Below are 24012 nucleotides of genomic sequence, written 5' to 3' on the forward strand. Positions count from 1 at the left end.
TCATTTACATCCATATTTTACATGATTCTACGCTCACAACTAAAATTTATCTGCTACTTTTACTTTTTTCCGCAGTTTAACATTAAGAATGACAAACAATATGACAATCAAAACGGCGGCAAGTAGGAGCGCAAATTCCACATATAAGGCGGTCATTGCATCCGAGGTGGAGACTTTCAGGCCAAGAAAGTCTACGACTGGCGGTTCCTGCACTTCTGGGGGTGCACCCGTGGTGGTGGCGGCTGTGGGCCTGGATGTTGTGACTGCTGGAAGGAAAGGAACTCTGGGTAAATACCAAGATGAAGAAGAATGGAGATCCTATTACTATGACCGGGGTTCAGACTGACCCACTTATCAGCTGCTGTATGTTCTGCAGGAAGTGTTGTATTCCTTCCTGTCTGGAGAGCAGGAGAGGTTTTCTATGGGGATTTGCTGCTGCTCTGGACAGTTCCTGACATGGACAGAGGTGGCAGCAGAGAGCACTCTATAAGGGTGGAAAGAATACACCACTTCCTGCAGGACATACAGCAGCTGATAAGAACTGGAAGACTTTTTTAATAGAAGTAAATTACAAATCTCTGGCACTTATGAAAATATGTTTCATGAACAACTCCTTTAAGGGTAGCTTCACACGGGCGGGCTCGCAGCGAGATTCTCGCTGCGAGCCCGGCAGGTCCTGGCAGTTCCCATAAACTACATACTTGCTGCGGACCGCAGCGAGTATGTAATTGTTCCGCGCTTAACTCCTTCTACTCCCGCCGGCTCCCCCGCTGTAAGCAGCATACATTACCTGTCCTTGCTGCTCGGGTCCGGCATCCTGCTCTCCCGTCCGGCCAATTAGTGTGTTGCCCAGCCGCAGCCACTGATTGGCCGGGCGGGAGAGCAGGACGCCGGACCCGTGCAGCAAGGACAGGTAATGTATGCTGCTTACAGCGGGGGAGCCGGCGGGAGTAGAAGGGGTTAAGCGCGGTACAATTACATACTCGCTGCGGTCCGCAGCAAGTATGTAGTTTATGGAAACTGACAGGACCTGCCGGGCTCGCAGCGAGAGTCTCGCTGCGAGCCCGCCCGTGTGAAGCTACCCTAAAACTACATAAGCTGTTGAGAAATTTAGCCGTTTAACTCCACCCCCTGTGAGTCATGTGACCTAACAGCTAAGCTCTGTGTAACTGTCATCTAAGCTCCCACAATGCACTGCTTCTCTAGGAACTGGAACTAAGCAGACATTTGAATGCAGCTCTGAAGGAATATAAGGCAGCATGAAATTCTTTACCTGTACACAGATGAGGTAAGGTATGTAGTACATTAGCCTGCAGCCTACCAGGCCCATCTCTTTATGCTGGGTGGAGATATACCAGGGATTGGGAACCTTTGGCCCTCCAGCTGTTGCAAAACTACAATTCCCATCATGCTCGGACAGCCAAAGCCGAAGGTTGACTATCCCTGAGTTATACTATGATGTCATCACACTCCCTTGCATAGAGCTGCAGGCCCAGTCAAAAGAGCCATAGCGCTTTTATTTTTCCACCTACAGGGCTGGTTGGGGTCATTTTTTGCGCCATGATCTCTAGTTTTTATTAATATCATATTGGTGTAACAGAAAATTTTTGATCACTTTTTATCAATTTTTTTCTGATATATAATTAAAAAAAAAATCAGCAATTCTGCTGTGTTTTCTTTTGTTTTTGTTTAAGCTGTCCACCGTGCGGGAACAATAATGTAATATCCTAATAGATCAGCCAATTCTGCACGCTACGATATATAATATGTTTATTTAAATTTTTTTTTTTTTTTTTTTATATAATGGGCAAGGGGGTATATTAAACTTTTATTGGGGACGGGGGTATAAGGTTTTTTTTTTATAATTTTTAAAACTTTTTTTACTACCCTTTTTTTTTTTACTCTTTTTTTCACAGTAAAACATGCATGATTTAATCTATGCTATGTCATAGCATAGCACAGATCAGTGTTATCGGCGATCTATGTATAGAGCCTGCCTGAGAGCAGACTCTATGCACAGATCGCCGAACTGACAGGAGGTAAGAGGCTTACCCCCGCCCATCGGTACATGAGATCGGGATATAGCTGCGGGGGACCCGATTACTCAGTAACAGATGCTTGTTCTGTCACTGAGTACCTTAAACACCGCGATCACTATAGACCGTAGCATTTAAGGGGTTAATAAGAGGCAGCTGCGGGATCGCAGCTGCCTCTTATTACCGCCGGCCTTGGACACACTGATGTGTGCGGGACCGTTCTCACTGCAGCGGTCCAGCACACATTAAACCCCTCCACTTGGCATGTGCAGCACGAACGTATATCTATGTATTGCTGACGTGAAGGGGTTAATGAGGAGTACACACACATCTATTTGGGGCGGCATACAACACATGGGGTCTGGCCCCTCAAACGGGATGTGCTGGGATCTTATATTACTCTGTTAGATAAGCAAAACATAATGGAGCCCCCTGTAGTCTTTTTTTTTTCCCCTAGTCAACTTGATATATATGTTAAGTCCTGGGAAAAAAGAAGAAGCTGCTTTTATTGCGCCAATTCTTATTGTAGCAGGAATCAATCTATCCGTGTGAAAAAGGACGCGGGGATCTGACATAGCTACTGAGCATGTGTGACCACTAGCACTGGATACATGAGATGGATATTCTAAGAGGGAAAGTAAAGAACAGCAGGGGGCGCTGTGACTAATATGTAACAGCAATCTCTAGGCGCAGAAACACTTTTTTAAAAAAAATTATAGATAAAAACTTTATTGATAGGTCAAGCTCTTTTTTCCAACCCTGTATACACTGCCAATGTGGAATGCAAACAATTATTTTACCCATGAGCCCCCCCCAAACTCTGATTTAACAAACCACCGCCTGGTAATAAGTCTAGAAAGCTGATGAAAAACTAAACAGATCACTTTAGTAAAGGACAGCTGAGCATTATTACCAGCTTGTACCCCTCATATGGGCTCCTCTATAGAATCTTCTGCACTAACCTTCAGGTTCCGGAGCTAGACAAGGATGAGACCCGTTATCTGGATCAGGGAAGCCATTGCACCGAACCAGAGATCTGTAGTATTTCACAGACGCTTTAGGGAGGCGAGGCAGATTTGGGTCCGAAAAATTCACATAATATAAACCAAAGCGTTCAGCGTAACCTGATGCCCACTCAAAGTTATCCATCAGACTCCAGGCCGAGTATCCACGGAGATCAACATCATCGTACTTTACAGCTGAGGAACAGAAATGTAAGAGATAGAAGTATAATACTAAGCAACATTATAGTAATTACTTCTATATAGGAGCCGTAATATAGTAGTCATATTCTTGTATATAGGGGGCAGTATTATAGTAGGTATATCCCTGTATATAGGGGCAGTATTATAGTAGTTATATTCTTGTATATAGGAGCAGTATTATAGTAGTTATATTCCTGTATATAGGAGCCGTAATATAGTAGTCATATTCTTGTATATAGGGGGCAGTATTATAGTAGGTATATCCCTGTATATAGGGGCAGTATTATAGTAGTTATATTCTTGTATATAGGAGCAGTATTATAGTAGTTATATTCCTGTATATAGGAACAGTATTATAGTAGTTATATTCCTGTATATAGGAGCAGTATTATAGTAGTTATATCCCTGTATATAGGGGGCAGTGTTATAGTAGTTATATTCTTGTATATAGGAGCAGTATTATAGTAGTTATATTCTTGTATATAGGAGCAGTATTATAGTAGTTATATTCCTGTATATAGGAGAAGTATTATAGTAGTTATATTCTTGTATATAGGAGCAGTATTATAGTAATTATATTCTTGTATATAAGAGCAGTATTATAGCAGTTATATTCTTGTATATAGGAGCAGTATTATAGTAGTTATATTCCTGTATATAGGGGCAGTATTATAGTAGTTATATTCTTGTATATAGGAGCAGTATTATAGTAGTTATATTCTTGTATATAGGAGCAGTATTATAGTAATTATATTCTTGTATATAAGAGCAGTATTATAGCAGTTATATTCTTGTATATAGGAGCAGTATTATAGTAGTTATATTCCTGTATATAGGGGCAGTATTATAGTAGTTATATTCCTGTATATAGGGGCAGTATTATAGTAGTTATGACACGAACTGGAGAGAATGGAACGGCTGCACATCCCATCTATGGCTGATACTAATGCCGCTAGGCTTATATTAAAAATCAACACCAGAGTGTCTGTATATGAATTGATCGAGCCATATTGCCCCGTGTACCACCGCGCAGGTCCTCTGGTCCACACGGGTCCCTACGCTAACTCCACACCGTGTCGGTCAGCGACCGCCAACCCCGCAAAGCGTGCACGTGCAGGGAAGGGAGGCCATGGAACGGCCCTGCAACCCCAATGTCACAGGACCAGCACCACCGGCGGGGAAGGCTGCCCCCAAACGACACAAGTATGGATATGGTATTACACTTACCATTGCTGCTCTCACAGAATGGGGAAAACATAGGGTCCAGACATGTGAGCACAGGCATATCCTGCTAATTTTGGTCATGTGGGTCTTATAAAGGAGTGCTAGCGGCACTAGTATCAGCCATAGGTGTGAGGTGCAGCACTCTGTTTCTTCCCTGAACCGCATTATAGTAGTTATATTCCTGTATATAGGAGCAGTATTATAGTAGTTATATTCTTGTATATAGGAGCAGTATTATAGTAGTTATATTCCTGTATATAGGAGCAGTATTATAGTAGTTATATTCCTGTATATAGGAGCAGTATTATAGTAGTTATATTCTTGTATATAAGAGCGGTATTATAGTAGTTATATTCCTGTATATAGGAGCAGTATTATAGTAGTTATAGTCTTGTATATAGGAGTAGTATTATAGTAGGTATATCCCTGTATATAGGAGCAGTATTATAGTAGTTATATTCTTGTATATAGGAGAAGTATTATAGTAGTTATATTCTTGTGAGGGGTGTGAGCGCCCGCTATCCATCTGTCCTCCCTCACCTTTGGATTGATGTCGCATTGAGATAAATTTACTCAGCTTGCAGCATTGGGTGAGTGCCCCAGTCTTTTTTCTACGTTTTATTGCATTATAGTAGTTATATTCTTGTATATAGGAGCAGTATTATAGTAGTTATATTCCTTTATATAGGAGGCAGTATTATAGCAGTTATATTCTTGTATATAGGAGCAGTATTATAGTAGTTATATTCTTGTATATAGGGGCAGTATTATAGTAGTTATATTCCTGTATATAGGGGGCAGTATTACAGTTGTTATATTCTTGTATATAGGATATACAAGAATATATAATAGTCTGATTGTGGCCAGCTCACCCGCTATATCCCCGCAGTTGGTGCACGGCAAAAAACGAGAGCCAGGGTAACAAATTGTGAAAAGGAAATTTAGCACCAGATCAGCAGAAAATAGCAAGATAATTCTTCTTTATTGGAAAATCTTCACATAACAGGAACAGTATATACAGTATATACTGTTCCTATTATGTGAAGATTTTCCAATAAAGAAGGATTCTTTGCTATTATCTGCTGATCTGGTGCTAAAATTCCTTTTCACAATACAAGAATATATATATTGCTCCTGTGTGTAATTTATGTATAAGTGAGGATTGGATTTGGGTGACTGACATAATTCGCAGATCCATTTTGCTAGCGTTCTATATAATTCTGTACCTTTTAGCGCCTCGTTTATATAATGCTTATAATAATGTATTCTCCATTCATCATTCAGGTTTGTCCCGACCTCAGATATGCCATTTTCTGTGATATATATAGCGGGGTTGTTCAAATCTTCTTTTATCCAGCGTAATAACCTTCTTAGGCCAAATGGTGTCACTTTCAGCCAAATGCTTCCAGATCCAAGCCAGCTCCGATCTCTCAATAAATAAACCCCCCTGTAATCATATAGAAAAAAAAAATCCATAAAATCTTTGTTTTTTGTTAGAACCAAATCATCTTCTCTCTGTCAGCCATCACCTGTCCCCTTCATAAGCCTGGTAGTCTATATCATAGCCCAATACTTCTCCAATCAGAACTGTAGTGTAGTGGTTGAGGCCAAAGAAGTCGTACGTCCCTTTAATTCTTCGCTTCTCAGCTTCAGTAAATTCTGGGAGCCTGGGGATAAAAATATGGAAATTACAATAAGAGGAAAATAATTCAGCCTTGGTGGGGATCATAGATGTGTATCTAAGCCCGTACCACCTCCAGACCAAAAAACATTCCTTACATTTACTATTTCTTCATGCCCAAATCAATTGTAATGCTACTCCATCCATCATAATAAGATTTTATTTAAAGAAGCGGTTACAAGGTTAAAGCTGACCTCCCGTCATTGTCATTATACTCACCGGCTCTGGTTCAGACCTCCAGCCAGGCTCCTCTCTCGGACTCTAGACTTCATAATTTCTGGATAGTCCCCAGTTTTAAAAATCGGATATGCAAACCAGCCGGTGAAAAACTGTCGGTGAAAATAAAAGAGACTATTGTGTGATTAGTACAAAGAGACTATTGTGTGTGACTAGGAATATGCATGGAATATACATGAATATGTATTTATGCAGGCCAAGTGTTCTACAATTTATAAGACTTGTTTTCAACAAATAAAAAGTAAAACAAAAGTACAGAAACTTATACATAGCAAATCCATTGGGCAATTTCCAATGGGCTTCTTATATATGTGATATGATACAAAAAGATAACTATAATACTGCTCCTATATACAAGAATATAACTACTATAATATTGCTCCTATATACAAGAATATAACTACTATAATACTGCTCCTATATACAAGAAAATAACTACTATAATACTGCTCCTATATACAAGTATATAACTACTATAATACTGCTCCTATATACAAGAATATAACTACTATAATACTGCTCCTATATACAAGAATATAACTACTATAATACTGCTCCTATATACAAGAATATAACTACTATAATACTGCTCCTATATACAAGAATATAACTACTATAATACTGCTCCTATATACAAGAATATAACTACTATAATACTGCCTCCTATATACAAGAATATAACTACTATAATACTGCCTCCTATATACAAGAATATAACTACTATAATACTGCCTCCTATATACAGGAATATAACTACTATAATACTGCTCCTATATACATGAATATAACTACTATAATACTGCTCCTATATACAAGAATATAACTACTATAATACGGTTCAGGGAAGAAAAAGAGTGCTGCACCTCACACCTATGGCTGATACTAGTACCTCTCGGCTGCATAAAAAACATCAAAATTCTGTATTTGAATTGATCAAGCCATACTGCCCCATGTACCTCGTGCCGGTATCTCATACACATGGGTCCCTACACTAAGTCCACACTGTGCCGGTCAGGGACCACCACCCCCGCAGGCGTGCACAGTCAGGGAAGGGAGGCCATGGAACGGCCCTGCAACCCCCATGCCACAGGACCAGACCCAAAATTGCCACACCAAAACCCAGCCAGCACCACCGGCGGAGGAACCTGCCCCCAAACAGCACAAGTCTGGATAAGGTATTGCACTCACCATAGCTATCAAAGACAGAATGTGACAGACAGGAGGGATTAAAACCATGAGCACTCAGGTGTCTCCTGCTAATTGCGGTCATGTGGGTCTCACCAGGAGGAGTGCAAAACACGGAGAAAAGAGAGAAACAAAATACGGTTCAGGGAAGAAAAAGAGTGCTGCACCTCACACCTATGGCTGATACTAGTACCTCTCGGCTGCATAAAAAACATCAGAATTCTGTATGTGAATTGATCAAGCCACACTGCCCCATGTACCGCGTGCAGGTATCTGATACACATGGGTCCCTACACTAAGTCCACACTGTGCCGGTCAGGGACCACCACCCCCGCAGGCGTGCACAGTCAGGGAAGGGAGGCCATGGAACGGCCCTGCAACCCCCATGCCACAGGACCAGACCCAAAAATGCCACACCAAAACCCAGCCAGCACCACCGGCGGAGGAAGCTGCCCCCAAACAGCACAAGTCTGGATAAGGTATTGCACTCACCATAGCTATCAAAGACAGAATGTGATAGACAGGAGGGATTAAAACCATGAGCACTCAGGTGTCTCCTGCTAATTGCGGTCATGTGGGTCTCACCAGGAGGAGTGCAAAACACGGACAAAAGAGAGAAACAAAATACGGTTCAGGGAAGAAAAAGAGTGCTGCACCTCACACCTATGGCTGATACTAGTACCTCTCGGCTGCATAAAAAACATCAGAATTCTGTATGTGAATTGATCAAGCCACACTGCCCCATGTACCGCGTGCAGGTATCTGATGCACATGGGTCCCTACACTAAGTCCACACTGTGTCGGTCAGGGACCACCACCCCCGCAGGCGTGCACAGTCAGGGAAGGGAGGCCATGGAACGGCCCTGCAACCCCCATGCCACAGGACCAGACCCAAAAATGCCACACCAAAACCCAGCCAGCACCACCGGCGGAGGAAGCTGCCCCCAAACAGCACAAGTCCCTGAACCGTATTTTGTTTCTCTCTTTTCTCCGTGTTTTGCACTCCTCCTGTAAGACCCACATGACCGCAATTAGCAGGAGACACCTGAGTGCTCATGGTTTTAATCCCTCCTGTCTGTCCCATTCTATCTGTGATAGCTATGGTGAGTGCAATACCTTATCCGGACTTGTGCTGTTTGGGGGCAGCTTCCTCCGCCGGTGGTGCTGGCTGGGTTTTGGTGTGGCATTTTTGGGTCTGGTCCTGTGGCATGGGGGTTGCAGGGCCGTTCCATGGCCTCCCTTCCCTGACTGTGCACGCCTGCGGGGGTGGTGGTCGCTGACCGGCACAGTGTGGACTTAGTGTAGGGACCCATTTGTATCAGATACCTGCACGCGGTACATGGGGCAGTGTGGCTTGATCAATTAACATACAGAATTCTGATGTTTTTTATGCAGCCGAGAGGTACTAGTATCAGCCATAGGTGTGAGGTACAGCACTCTTTTTCTTCTCTGAACCATAACTACTATAATACTGCTCCTATATACAGGAATATAACTACTATAATACTGCTCCTATATACAGGGATATAACTACTATAATACTGCTCCTCTATACAAGAATATAACTACCATAATACTGCCCCTATATACAAGAATATAACTACTATAATACTGCTCCTATATACAAGAATATAACTACTATAATACTGCTCCTATATACAGGAGTATAACTACTATAATACTGCCCCTATATACAAGAATATAACTACTATAATACTGCTCCTATATACAGGGATATAACTACTATAATACTGCCCCATATATACAGGAATATTACTACTATAATAATGCTCCTATACACAAGAATATAACTACTATAATAGTAAAAGACTCATTATAAAAAGACCACTATAATATAAAAGACTTGTTATAACTTGTTATCACTCAATCCTTGTTTATTCTTGGCTAAGGAGTCCAGTGGGTGGTCCTACTCACTGACTGTTTATCTTTACATGTACTGTACACTGTCATCTGAAAAGCTGTCAATACCTCCCCTGTATGCGTGTGCATACAACTATAACTGTCAGTGAGTAAGACCACCCACTAGACTCCTAAGCCCAGAATGTGCAAAGGATTGAATGATATAAGTTGGTCTTTTCCCTCAAAACTATATCTGTTCTATAACATGGTACATGTAACCAGTGTAACTGGTTCCCTTTAATGCAGTTATATCCCTGACCCCCCCCACCCCACAGATGTTACATACCATCAAATACCTCCATGTCGCCTCCACATCCTCTTGTTTATAAGGATTAATAGGTTCGCCCCAGTCACAGTTGAGGGTGATGGAGATCAGACCGCCCTGAGAGGCTCTGTACTTATCATTATACAGGTGCCATACCTCTGCATGGGCTTTAATCAGGTTATGTCCCACCACATACACACCAATCCCTGGGGATACGACTCCTAAGAGGAACAACAATTTTCAACAACTACAAAGGATTGTGGGAAAAGAATTTAAAACCCAATGGGTCACAGAAAATATATATAAACATAGGCTGTTATATAGGAGACTACTACCCAGGCAACAGGATGAGAATGGGCAACCTGTGGGGTGCAATAGTGTGATGTGAAGGCCACAACATCTCTAGACTTGGCCGGAAGCCCTAGAAGGTCCTATATGTGCTACGGGGCTCCTGTACAACTTCTCCCTACAGCCTGGTTTCTGTGTTGGTCTCTCCTCCTTGGTGATGCCTAAGATTGGACTAGGAAGTGATGCTCCAGGATACTTTCTTGCGGGAGAACACTGAGGCCTAACTAATAGAAGGAGGTAGTTACGTCCACCTCAGCCTTCCTCACTCTACCACTAATTCTACTAGACTAGACTCCCACTCTGACAATGAACGTTTCCATCATGCAGTAGTATCGGGGAGAGTAGTTGGCCATACAGGCACCACTTGTTGAGTTCTCTGGAAACCATTTTCAGTTTGTGCATCTGAGTGTTTGCGAGCCGCCTCCCGCAAAGAGGGAAAAAGGTGGAAAGTTGCAAGAACCAGAACTGGTGAACATGACCTTAAGATGATGCTAGACAGGTGCGGCCAATTGGTGACTACAGTGTCATCTGGGTGGTTGGAAGCTGATCTCACAACCTGTGCTGCTGGGACTATTTTAGTTGCCTGTCTCTCCTGGCTGGAGATGACCAGTAAAGACGTCATAACAGCACCGCAGTTCTTCATCTGTTTCCTTATGGCCGCACTCTCTGAAACCTGGCTGTGACCATCTCCTCACCTGGCTAGTCATACGGCTTTGCCTCCAGACTGTACTGTGCCTGCATTTGTTGGACACCCCTATGTTTGTGCTTTATGGCAATTACAATAGGGTCCATTGGTCAAAAAAAGTGCCTACAGTCCATTATGAAACTCTAAGAGACCAGGGGGAGGTAGAGTTGCTGCATAAAGAATCTTACCTGCATGTACAATGTTACTATCTTCCCCTGCCTAGGCCTAAAGCACTACAATAAAGATGTCATCTTTTATTATTTCTTTCACTCTCTAATGATAATGAGATGACTCTGCAGACTTGGCTCCAGTCTACACAGCAAAGCTTAAAAGTAGTGTGCAGAAAACAGAAAACGCCTGCCTATTGTGTGCAACCCAGTGTGAAATCTGGTATACTTCAGGGTCCACTTTGATGATCACCTATGTCTTTATAACAAATATACCATGTACTCATCCCTTTTGATGATGTCTGCCGGGCTATTATGTGTTATTGTGCATTGCTCTTCACTATACATAATAAAAGCATATTGGTGGCATTGTATGGAACACATACATATCCCATTAAACCAGTAGACACCTCCTAAAGTCTGGTATGAGAAGGGTATCAGTTCTCACTGGAGTTTTTTTTTTTTTAAATAACTATAATGTATAGTGATTACCTGGTGCAAGGCCTCCTTCTCCATAGCCCACATTGGCAATGATATACGGCTCATTCAGAGTGATCCAGAATTTCACTTTGTCACCCAGTCTTTGGAATAGAACTTCAGCATAGTCCTTAAACCTGTCTATTATGGTCTCGTTCTCCCAACCACCGACATTCTGCAAAGCTTGAGGAAGATCCCAATGGTATATAGTAACCTGCATAGACGAAAGCATGTTGAGTATTGTCAATGGATATAGTCACCTACATTGTGGATTGGTTAACAAATTGGAATCACGTATGGGGGTTGAATTACCAGTGGTGTAATACCAGCAGCCATCATGCCATCGATCAGGCGAGAGTAGTAACTTAGTCCGGCTTCATTTATGTGATTTGTGGTCCCATCAGGAAGAATTCTGGGCCAGGAGATTGAGAATCTGTAATTTGAGACTCCAAGATTCTTGAGAAGTTCTATGTCCTTGTCAACCCGGTAGTAGCTGCCGCACGCCACGTCTCCGTTACTACCATCATGAATCTTATCTGCTGTATGAGAAAACGTATCCCAGATACTGAGGCCTTTTCCATCCGCCCTCCAGGCCCCTTCAATCTAAAAAGAAAGAAAATATTTTCTTTTGAATTTTTTCTTTAATATCATTTTCTCGCCGGAAGCAATTTCGAATGGGAAAAAAAATTGCTAAAGTTTTTCAATGCATTCACCCAAAAAGACAAAAAAAATTTGCGCAACACTGTAAACTGCGTAAAACAAGAATTTTACAATTTTTTAAAACAATTTTACACCAAAAGCCTTGATAAATTACCCTACAGATGGCAACACTGAGCACAACAGAAGATCCTTCCAGGGTGAAGTATGAGATGCATATAGCTGCAGGTAATAAAATGTCAAGTACTCACCTATCTTATTCCCATCCACTCATGCCCTGATGTTACTGTGGACCCTTGCTTGCTTTTGCTTGAGCATTACATCATTGCTCTGGCTGGCGAATAAATGTGTTGGTCACACGTTGAGTACGTCAAGACCAAGGAACCACAATGTGGCAACTTAGTAAGCCTCGGTTCACACAGCATTTTGCAATCTGTTTTATGCAAATAAACTGATGAAAAAAAACAGATGCACTTTAAGAAAAGGATCAAAAAACAGATCAAAACGCATCCTTTTTTTAGCATACACAAAAACGGGGTCAACCACATTTCTGTGTACGCTAAAAAAGGATGCGTTTTGATCGTTTTTTTCATTCTTTTCTTTATAATGGACGTCAATGGGAAAACGGATTAAAACGGATGCACACAAATGCATGCGTTTTTTTTGTTGTTGCATAAAACGGATTGCAAAAACACATTGTGAACCCAGCCTAGTATACATATATATACCGTGTGGGAATTTGGTATTTTCAGCCAGATGCAACGCTGAGGTTTCCTACCAAATCTAGATAACTATTCAGCCTAAAGTTAAGACGTCTCCTATAGCTCCCTTTACCTACTTTACCTGAAAAGCTGAGGAGGCTACACCCCAAGCAAAGCCATCCCGGAACTCTCCATATAGAAATTCCTCATCCTTCTCCATGGGGATGCCATTATTACCAATGACTTCAGCATAGTAAATAGCTGTGCGTTTTGCAGCCCTTGCACGTGTAGGGTGATTGAAATCCACATGGTGAAGACCAAACCGGAATCTGTATCCTTGAATCCACTCGAAGCTGTCCATAAGAGAGTTGATAGAGTAGCCTCTCAGATTCACACCGTCTAAACTGAGAGCTTATAGGGAAGAAAACAGAATCATTGTAGTTGCATCCCGTACTGGGATCTACCTATGTATAACTAGCAAAGAAAGTCTCTCCACATCTACTCAACAAAAAATCTATCACTTTATTATTATAATAGCCTCTAGCAGGGTGTAATAGGTCAGTAGGCCGTTTCATGGCCATGGCTGACATCACAGCTTAACCTAACTCATTGATTATGTCACTGAAGTGGGCGTTTGGGGGGGAGGGGTCCAGCACAAGGAATCTGTCTAGAAGATGATGCCGCTACTACTGACCATAAGATTTAGACAATGAAGTATCTGAGATATCTCCTATCCCAGCTGTTTGGACAGCAAATGTCAATTTTTGACGGAACCATTGTTGTTTGACATTTGACACTCTACATTATATCCTCGCTTGGTGAACTTTGCTACTAACCTTTAAGAGCTTCATCAATATATGTCTTATGATAAGAAATTCGAGCAATGTCATCAAAATCGGTGCTCCTGTCCATTGCAACTCCATTCTCAGTGATATATATAGGGGCATCTTCGTACTCTTCTTTCACCCAGTTAAGAAGCCTCCTGAGGCCCCAGGCTACTGCTTTGACGTTCTCATCAGCCGTGTGCGGCCAGCTAGCATCAACCTCTTCTGTAATGTCAATGTCATTTTGGAAAGATGGGGAAGAAAGGATTGCAGTTTTATGTTGAACTATTTTTGTGGAGTAGATGTTTATGGAGAAAACATCAGCTGTCCCTTGAATGTAGGCCTTCTCCTCATCAGTAAAAGCTGGAAGTCTGGAAGATTGGAGACCTTGTAGCTCACTCTTGCTGGCCATCTGCCATTTCATTACCTCTGGGTAGTCACCATTTTTGAAGATTGGGTGTGCAAACCATCCCAAGGTGAATTGCAGGTAGCGATCTGCAGCTTCTATGTCCCTTGGTTCTGTGTGGTCTTTGGGTTCCACCCAGTTAGTGTTGAGGCTCAGAGAAATGACACCTCCTTGACTTTTTCGATGTTGCTCATCGTAGGTATGATAGACTCTGGCATGGACTTTGATAAGATTGTGAGCCACTCTGTACGGAGCATAACCAGGATCATCTTTCACTCCAGGTGGATAGAGACCAGTCCCATAACCAGCAGTAACAATGGTGTGGGGTTGGTGAAAAGTCATCCAGAACTTGACCCTATCTCCAAATGTTTTAAAACAATAGACTGCATAGCTGTGAAATGCCTCAAGGACTATATCACTCTCCCAGCCACCGATGTCCTGGAGAGCCTGAGGGAGGTCAAAGTGGTAAAGGGTGACCATTGGTGAGATGTTGTTTGCCAGTAGACCATCAATGAGCCTGTTATAATACTCCACACCCTTAGCATTGACCGTGCCCTGTCCAGTTGGGAAGATTCGAGACCATGAGATGGAGAAACGGTAACTGTTGACGCCTAGACCCCTAAGCATGTACAAGTCCGCATCTAGCTGGTGGTAACTATCACAGGCAATGTCTGCGTTGCCATTATCGAAAATATTTCCTGGGATATGTGTAAAAGTGTCCCATATACTTGGTCCTTTTCCATCTTCATTCCATCCTCCTTCAATCTGAAACGCTGAGGTCGAGACTCCCCACTTAAAATCACTTGGAACAGTAGAATAATGGTACATGTCCCTTTCAAAAGCCGATTGTCCTGAGAACCTCTCCCATACCACTTTAGCCTTTGAGGGGACTTCTGATGCTGGTAGAGCTGATGTGTTTCTCATACCTGCCCATTGTGCATGATAAACTTTTTTGGCCAGTTTCGTGATTGGGAAGCCATTATTTTCAGCAATGCTGGAAATGAGATAAGCCGATTGCTTGGGGGTTCTTGGTCTGTTTCCATTTTCAAAATCTACATGATGTAAACCAAATCTTTGACTGTATCCTTGAGGTCCCTCAAAGCCATCCAGGAGGGAGCGGACTATATAGCCATGTACAGTCACATTGTCAGTATGTACAGCTGTAACAAAATTAGAATTTATGGAGTGAGAACAACACACAAAAACTAACATGAATTAAAAATACTAAAATATGTATATAATAATAATATAATATATTATTAATAATATATGTATATAATCTATTTCCCTCTGGATACCTTCCAACAACAGTTGTGTAGAATAAACCTGAAAACACCACAAGTTTACCTTTCAGAGCTTCATTGATGTAAGCCGCCAGGTACTCCACCCTATCCTTGTCATTGTACACCTCTCCGGTGTATGGTGTTGGCATACCATTTCCGGTTATATATATGGGTAGCTGTCCTTTTGTGTATTCTTCCTTGACAAAGTTCAGAAGCCTCCTGAGACCCCATGGCACCACGTAGAGCCATGGAGAAGAAGTGGACGGCCATGAAGGATCCACGTGTGGTGCGAATCCTCCAATGTTATCATAATGAGCCACACAGCTACCACTTTCGGAGGCATTGACCATTCGGGAAGTATAGTGGGAGATGCCAAGGAAATCTGCAGTGCCTTTGATATCGGCCTTCTCCGCCTCAGTAAATGTGGGCAGCTGAGCCACTGTAGAGGAGCACTGAGTATTTATGTGATTGACTTGTGTCTTAAGAACTTCTGGGTAGTCCCCATTGACAAGAATTGGATGGGCAAACCACCCAAGCATGAACTGGAGATATCGCTCGGCTGCACTCACATCATCTGGATTAGTAGGGTCTTGTGGTTCTGCCCAGTCTGAATTCAGAGAGATTCCCACCTGACCTTGTTGCGAGGCCCGGTACTTGTCATTATATACATGCCAGGCCTTAGCGTGAGCTTTCACAATGTTGTGTGTCACCTATGAGGTACAATGTAGAAGACTAAATCAGTGAAATGCTCATCCATTCCATGTAAAAACAGCTTATAAAGACTAAGGGCTAGATGGGTCTCAGCATCTGGAGCACCACTAATCCAAACTTCTGACATGTCTCTATGATATACCTTGATACACTATTAGGCTATGTTCACACTACGTAAAACTACGGCCTTAGTTCTCGCCGCAGAGCTACGGCCGTAGTTTTGCGGGGTGGAACATAACCTTACTTTCAATCGGATCCTGGCCGGAGCGTACACACATCGTATATGCTCCGGCCGGGATCTATGCGGCGCCGCAAATAACTGACAGGTCAGTTTTCTGCGGCCGGAATTCAGTGAATTCTGGCCGCAGAAAGACCTGTCAGTTCACACAGTGAAGCGAACGGCTCCGGCAGCTTGCTTCACTGTGTACTATGGGAAGCTCTGATACGCCCGCATCAGAGCTCCGCGGCCGAAGGATCATCTGGCCAGTACTTAAGTACCGGCCGAGATGATCCGGCCAGAGACCCCGGGCGGGTCACGGAGCGGCCAGTCTCTTATGTAGTGTGAACATAGCCTAATATAGGACAAATAGGAACAAGGAAAATAATTAAAAATACTTTCTAAAGATTCTTTTTTAACTAATTTTGTATTTTCTAAAAGAATTTTTGCAATACTCAGATCTTGCTTCCTGCTTGTACCTTGAAGGAGGCAATTCCTGGATCACTGACCATGGGCGCATGTTGTCCGGTGCCATAACCAGCGTAACTCACCACCCAAGGTTCATGGAATGTTATCCAGTGTTTTACTCTATCTCCGAAAGTGCTAAAGCAGAAATCTGCATATTCCATAAACGCCTGGATGGTGGATTCATCCTGCCAGCCCCCGGACTCCTGCAGAGCTTGGGGCAGATCCCAGTGATACAACGTCACCATCGGTGTGATGTTTTCTTTGATTAACCTATCAATTAATCTGTTGTAATACTTCACACCAGCTGCGTTGACTTTGGATTTCAGTCCTGTTGGGAATATTCTGGACCAGGAGATGGAGAAGTGATAGACCTTAGACTGGAGGCCCTTCAGGAGATACACGTCATAATCAATCTTGTGATAGGTGTCACAGGCCACATTGGCAGTTGCATTGTTATCAGCATTACCATTTTGCCCAAAAACATCCCATATAGATTGTCCTTTATCCCCCTCGGCCCAGCCTCCTTCTACTTTGAAGGCTGAAGAGGAGGAGCCCATACGGAAACCATTGGGGAATGTGCCCTGCAAGAAGGCGTCCCTCTCTGCTGGTGTCTCGCCGGAAAATTTCTCCCAGACTGTGGTAAATGCCGAGCGGGATGATAAAGTCTTCTCCACAGGATTCTGAGATCTATAAGATATAGGACAAAAGGTTAGTATATAGAACATTAAAACAAAGGTCTTTACTTACTAAAGAATATATGCTTCTTATGGATATGGAGAGGGATATCTGGCTATTCCCGTGTTTTGAGACTCGTAACTGAGGCTCCACGGACCCCTTTTTTGCATATTCAAATTTTGTATGGGACAATCAATGGAGACTCGTAAATGAGTACTCCATTGGAATTTTTCACTGTTCTCCCTGAGTTCAGTGATTGTTGTGTTTTTTTGGTCTATTTATCATTGCCCCAGTAGCCAGAATCCTACTCCACACTGACGAGGGGCAAATACCCCGAAACTGCAGTCTGTGGGTGGATGCCTACCCTTGGTAACCCTTGTCTTATGTCGTTATACTCGCCACAGAGTTAGACTTTGACTTACAGGGGCCACCCTGGTGTTTCCCTATTTAGGTCCCAAAGCTCGCAACAGAGTGAGGACCTGAGGGACTAGGTATCAGGGTGGTTTGGTGCTCTCCCCACTAGGAGGCACCCCTTGGCTTCCTTCTCTGGAGAGAGGGATATCTGGCTATTCCCGTGTTTTGAGACTCGTAACTGAGGCGCCACGGACCCCTTTTTTGCATATTTATATGCTCCTTATGGACTTTGCTTTGACCACTATTTGTTTCTTGCATCATCTACAATTTGATGGTTCTTGAGTCTCTTGGGACTTGTCATTACTAACAAGGTTGTTTAGGCTCCTGATCCTTCTGCACACCACAAAAGCTAACATGACTATGAATGGAGAGGTGTCTGGGCATGTGCTCGTTTATCTATATTGAAGCAATGGGTAGTTACCCCCATAGACTTCAGTGAGTCAATGATAAGCATGGTCAATTTCCATCTGGTCTACTCCTCTATGTCGTTTTCTTAAAGAGTCACTGTCGTATTTTTTTTTTTGCAGAAATCAATAGTCCAGGCGATTTTAAGAAACTTTGTAATTGGGTTTATTAGCCAAATCTGCCATTATCTGCATGTAAAAAGCCTTTTGCCAGGTCCCCCCCTCCTTCCTCTTTTTCATCCACTCCAAAAAATCTGAAAATTGTGACTTGTTGCAGGAGACGTCCCCTGTCTGTTCTAGGGAGAGGGGAGGGGGGAGGAGGAAGGAGGGAGTTAGCCGGCAGCAGAAAGCAGATAACAGAGGATTACAGGCACGGAGCTGGGTGACAGCTGTAATCTGAGCTCAAAGAGGTCAGTGGTGACTGTCACAGGAGATATCCCGTGAGGGATTTGTAGATTAACTCTTTGTTGTCCTGTTTTAGTCTTTTCTTTAGCTCTCTCCATAGGAGAACAATGAAGACAGGGGGGAGAGCTTCAAACTGCTTTTTCATGATAAAAATGCATTTTTCGGATAATAAACCCAATTACAAAGTTTCTTAAAATTGCCTGGACTATTGATTTCTGAAAAAAAAATTCACGACAGTGACACTTTAAGGTCCCCATTGATGCAATGTTGAATTGAGTTGAGTTCAGTGATTGTTTTTTGGTCACGGGGTTAGGGTATGCACCTATTCTACGGCATGAGGAGCAGGAGGAGAAGGAATCACTTTCTGGCAGATTTTACCATAGCTATGGCTCACCTTACATTCCCAGCAGGTGGGGTAGGTAACAAATAACTTATGTCGTATCCCACGAGTCGGGGGAAGGAATCGCTGATTCCTGTAATGATACAACACAGTTTAATTGCTAACATAATTCTGTTTATCACATTTTTAAATAGTAAAACCTGTGTGAATGCAACAGTGACAAGCCCATACTACTTATCAGTAATGCAGTCATTGTGTCTGCATGAACAATACCGACCTATTGGCATCGAGGCTCCCTTCAGCTCATCCAGGTAACAGCATCATTAGGGAACAGCTGCTGGGGACTGGGAAACCTTAATGAAACAGCTGCCTGATACTGGGGACCTCACATGGAGCGGCCACTGGAGACTGGGGGACCTCACATGGAGAGGCCACTGGAGACTGTGGGACCTTACATGGAGAGGCCACTGGAGACTGGGGGACCTCACATGGAGAGGCCACTGGAGACTGGAGGACCTTACATGGAGAGGCCACTGGAGACTGGGGGACCTCACATGGAGAGGCCACTGGAGACTGGAGGACCTTACATGGAGAGGCCACTGGAGACTGGGGGACCTCACATGGAGAGGCCACTGGAGACTGGGGGACCTCACATGGAGAGGCCACTGGAGACTGGGGGACCTCACATGGAGAGGCCACTGGAGACTGGGGGACCTCACATGGAGAGGCCACTGGAGACTGGGGGACCTCACATGGAGCAGCTGATGGAGGCTGGGGGACATCACATGGAGAGGCCACTGGAGACCACGGGACCTCTCATTGAGTAGCTGATGGAGACTGGGGGACCTCACATGGAGAGGCTGCTGGAGACTGGGGGATGTCACATGGAGGGGCTGCTGGAGACTGGGCAATCTCACAAGGAGCGGCTGCTGTAGACTAGGGGACCTCACATGAAGGGGCTGCTGGATACTGGGGGATTTGACATGGAGTGGCTGCTGGAGACTGGGGGACCTCACATAGTGAGGCCGCTGTAGACTGAGGGGACCTCACATGCAGAGGCTGCTGGAGACCGGGGGACCTCAGATGGATTGATTTGCACTCCAGACCTGAATCCAATAGAAAACCTATAAGAGTAGCTAAGTGGTTGTGTAGAGGCTTGTAGCTCTGAACCCCAGAGCCTCAATGACCTGAGGTCCTCCCTTTAAGTAGAGGATACCATGAGGGATACCATTTTATAAGTAGTGTGCATAAAAATATATAAAAATGTTAACTTAAACATAAATGAAGATACCATATGATGATTGGCCTATAGGGCTGGGCTGGTCCACACTTTGCATTTGGATCAATTTTTTAAGCCAAAACTAGAAGTTGGTCTAAAACAGAGAAAAAGGTGCAAATCTTTCAAGTATAATTATGTTGATTCCATTCCTGGTTTTGATCAGAAATACTATATGTGACTCCAACCTATACTGTATCATCCTTCTCTATAGCCAATAGTCATTGACACAATGGTCGTTGTCTCACCCGAGTATACATGGAACATGAAAACATATTTTTCATCCTCTGGTAAAACATTGCAGTCAGTCAGGGATAAAGTGAAGACGAGAATCTCCATGTTCTTCTGCAAAACAAGTCGAATAATATCCATGATATTCATCTTAATTGTCACTGTCCATGATGTCCATAAAAGAAGCAAAAATTAAGAAATATATGAAAAATTAATGTCTGGCTGTAAGGAAACTGGTTAAGCCAGGGGCTCTCCCCCAGTTTCCTATAGATGTACAAGTTAACCCCTTGACTCCACATCTACTTTTGGGGATAAGGACGAAGCCCTATTTTTGAAAGCTGACCTGTCTCCTTGTACGTGCTAATATTTTTTGAAATTTCTTTGTGAAAAACTCTAAAATGTCTCAATTTTTATTTTAAAGTTTGCATTTTTGTGTATAGCAACAGGAACAAAGATCAGTTACAGCAACAGGAGACGTGGATGACTATCGGGTACACTAACGGGTGTTTTTAGCTACAATAATGGGGCATAGGGCGGATCAGGTACAGCAACAGGGATGACTGTTAGGTACAGCAACAGGGGTCAAGGGCGACCATTAGGTACAGAAAAAAGGGGCAAGGGCAAGGGTACTGTACATGACTGTGCTGGTGCTGTTCTTTCTTAGCTTGGAACTCCTCCCACACACAGAGAAGATCAGAGATGGGAGAGCTGTCAAAGGCCGGATTCTCCTGTCATTCATACTGAAATTGATCCACCTACAATGACCAAACTCTGCAAGGCAAGCGCGGATAGGCCCTTTGCTGGTTGCCGCCACTTGCTGGCATTACTGAAAGTGCGCTGCGACAGTTTATCCAATTCATGCACATGTATGTGTGGGGTTGCGCTAATGTAAATGTTTTGTCAATGTAATGGTAAGTAAAGGTCACTACTCCTGACCTATCTGTTTTAGTGAATCTTTGCGTTCCTTATGAAATAATAATTCTGGATCATGTTCTCTTGTGTTGAGTTGCGTCTGCCATCAAACTGTGTAGGGACTCCCCTAGGCGGCTATTCAGTTAGGGCTGTAATGGTTTAAACCGTGGTGTAGGGGTAAATCACCTGTCTAGACATCAACAAGGTTTTTTTTCCCCCAGGGTTTAATTCCCCTGATAGAAATGAAATATAGTCATTTATTTTTTCTTTCTTTTCTCATTATTGTATTATTTTTAAAAGTGCAAAGAATTCCCAATCAGGTCCAAATTAGTTTTAAAATTCAGTTTTTTTTATACAATGATGAGAAAAAATAAAAATTAAATAACAATACTTCCTTTCCATCAGGGGAAGTAAACCCAGGAAAAAAAAACACTTGGTTTCTAGACAGGTGATTGACTCTTTAGGTCCCAGCTCAAATAGAGTTAAGCTTGGAGATTCAACTATATTTAATTGCAGATTATTCCTTTTTAGGCAGTTTAACTATGTCAGGGGAGAAGGGAATACCCCTTTAAGGGACATTTGCACTGCTGAGATTCCAGACTGGTTATCTTATATACCTATATTATTGTTGAGTGGATTTGTCCAAACATTTTGACCGATCCGCTCCATACTACCAAGGAGAACTCATTGGACCTCTTTGTCCATAGTGACCAATCACTGTGAGGCTTTAATGTCTCCAGAGTGGTTTAGGGGACTAAAGCTGAGCTCTGATTGGTTGTAGTAAATGAGATCCATTTTACTCCATTCCCTACCGACCTTGTCTGTTATCCAGTCCTGCGGCTCCTGGGAATCCCGACAGTCATTATGTATATTCAGGGCAAGGAAGTCGACAGATTTCTGAAAGAAAAGTAGAAGAACCTACATAAGAATACATATATACGTCTGAATGCTTATAGGGGTGCAGGGTAAGAAGTCACAAACGGGAGGTGGATAAGTGAATATTCATCAGAAATCCTGTTCAGGCCAATTTTAATGCAACTATTTCCCACAGTGTGTGGAAGGGAATTTTTAAGATTGTATCCCCTCTACTTTAGTTTCAGATCCAGATACAAAATCCGCACCACCCCCGCTACATGTGCTATCATTGTATTTACCAGAAAACTCCCTCGAAGTGAAAAACCAGCGTCTAGGAGGGGCGGGGGCAGCGCAATGGAGATCCGTCCACCTGACAAAACAAGAACTCAGGATCTAGAACCGCACTGTAAATTATCATTACTATATAAGTAGAATACATGTGTTTTATTTATATACAGTGGGATCTGGTCTAACACATGTATACATGGAGGGTCTGGTCTGGAGTCAGTATACAGGGATAAACTGGGCTGGGATCTGTATACAGTGGTCTAAGGTAGAAGGAGGGGCTGGTTGTGGGTCTGTATGGTGAAAGGGTCTGATCTGGGGTCTGTTTACAAGGAAGGGCTGCTCTGGGCTCTGAAAACAGAGAAGGTCTGGTCTAGTGTAAGGTACAGTATGTATACAGGGGGTATGGTGTAAGGTATGTATACAGGGGGTCTTGTGTAAGGTATGTATACAGGGGGTATGGTGTAAGGTACAGTATGTATACAGGGGGTCTGGTGTAAGGTACAGTATGTATACAGAGGGTCTGGTGTAAGGTATGTATACAGGGGGTCTGGTGTAAGGTACAGTATGTATACAGGGGGTCTGGTGTAAGGTACAGTATGTATACAGGGGGTATGGTGTAAGGTACAGTATGTATACAGGGGGTCTGGTGTAAGGTACAGTATGTATACAGGGGGTATGGTGTAAGGTATGTATACAGGGGGTCTTGTGTAAGGTATGTATACAGGGGGTATGGTGTAAGGTACAGTATGTATACAGGGGGTCTGGTGTAAGGTATGTATACAGGGGGTCTGGTGTAAGGTATGTATACAGGGGGTATGGTGTAAGGTATGTATACAGAGGGTCTGGTGTAAGGTATGTATACAGGGGGTATGGTGTAAGGTACAGTATGTATACAGGGGGTCTGGTGTAAGGTACAGTATGTATACAGAGGGTCTGGTGTAAGGTATGTATACAGGGGGTATGGTGTAAGGTACAGTATGTATACAGGGGGTCTGGTGTAAGGTACAGTATGTATACAGAGGGTCTGGTGTAAGGTACAGTATGTATACAGAGGGTCTGGTGTAAGGTATGTATACAGAGGGTATGGTGTAAGGTACAGTATGTATACAGGGGGTCTGGTGTAAGGTATGTATACAGGGGGTCTGGTGTAAGGTATGTATACAGGGGGTCTGGTGTAAGGTATGTATACAGGGGGTGTGGGGTAAGGTATGTATACAGGGGGTCTGGTGTAAGGTATGTATACAGGGGGTCTGGTGTAAGGTACAGTATGTATACAGGGGGTCTGGTGTAAGGTATGTATACAGGGTGTGTGGTGTAAGGTATGTATACAGGGGGTCTGGTGTAAGGTATGTATACAGGGGGTCTGGTGTAAGGTATGTTTACAGGGGGTCTGGTGTAAGGTACAGTATGTATACAGGGGGTCTGGTGTAAGTTATGTATACAGGGGGTGTGGTGTAAGGTATGTATACAGGGGGTCTGGTGTAAGGTATGTATACAGGGGGTCTGGTGTAAGGT

At 43.1% G+C, this 24012-nt stretch overlaps 1 protein-coding gene across 2 annotated transcripts; it reads right to left on the reverse strand.

Annotated features, from left to right (window-relative positions):
- LOC138800723 (lactase/phlorizin hydrolase-like) lies at positions 1–22206 on the reverse strand. 2 transcript variants are annotated; one of them, XM_069982648.1, is made up of 15 exons: positions 22171–22206; positions 20460–20556; positions 18990–19068; positions 16709–17384; positions 15366–16011; positions 13625–15178; positions 12931–13199; positions 11743–12033; positions 11446–11644; positions 9775–9974; positions 6366–6475; positions 5995–6132; positions 5692–5912; positions 2999–3235; positions 1–263 (listed from the first exon to the last, which is right to left on the reverse strand). In XM_069982648.1, the coding sequence occupies exons 2-15, from the start codon at positions 20548–20550 to the stop codon at positions 40–42; spliced, it is 4935 nt and encodes a 1644-aa protein (XP_069838749.1). In that variant the 5' UTR covers positions 20551–20556; positions 22171–22206; the 3' UTR covers positions 1–39. The 2 variants fall into 2 exon arrangements, with proteins under 2 accessions (XP_069838749.1, XP_069838748.1); XM_069982647.1 differs by having other exon boundaries at positions 1–266.
- Positions 22207–24012: the final 1806 nt, after the last annotated feature.

Source organism: Dendropsophus ebraccatus, chromosome 9 (genome assembly GCF_027789765.1).
Source record: "Dendropsophus ebraccatus isolate aDenEbr1 chromosome 9, aDenEbr1.pat, whole genome shotgun sequence".
NCBI lineage: Eukaryota > Metazoa > Chordata > Amphibia > Anura > Hylidae > Dendropsophus > Dendropsophus ebraccatus.

Excerpts from the sequence above, each read along its gene's own strand:
- LOC138800723 (XM_069982647.1), bottom strand. The coding sequence starts at position 20,550 with ATGGAGATTCTCGTCTTCACTTTATCCCTGACTGACTGCAATGTTTTA. Across the intron at positions 19,069-20,459 it reads CATGTTCCATGTATACTCGG|GAATCAGCGATTCCTTCCCC; the intron begins GTGAGACAACGA and ends GTATCATTACAG. Across the intron at positions 267-2,998 it reads TCTAGCTCCGGAACCTGAAG|CAGTCACAACATCCAGGCCC; the intron begins GTTAGTGCAGAA and ends CTTTCCTTCCAG.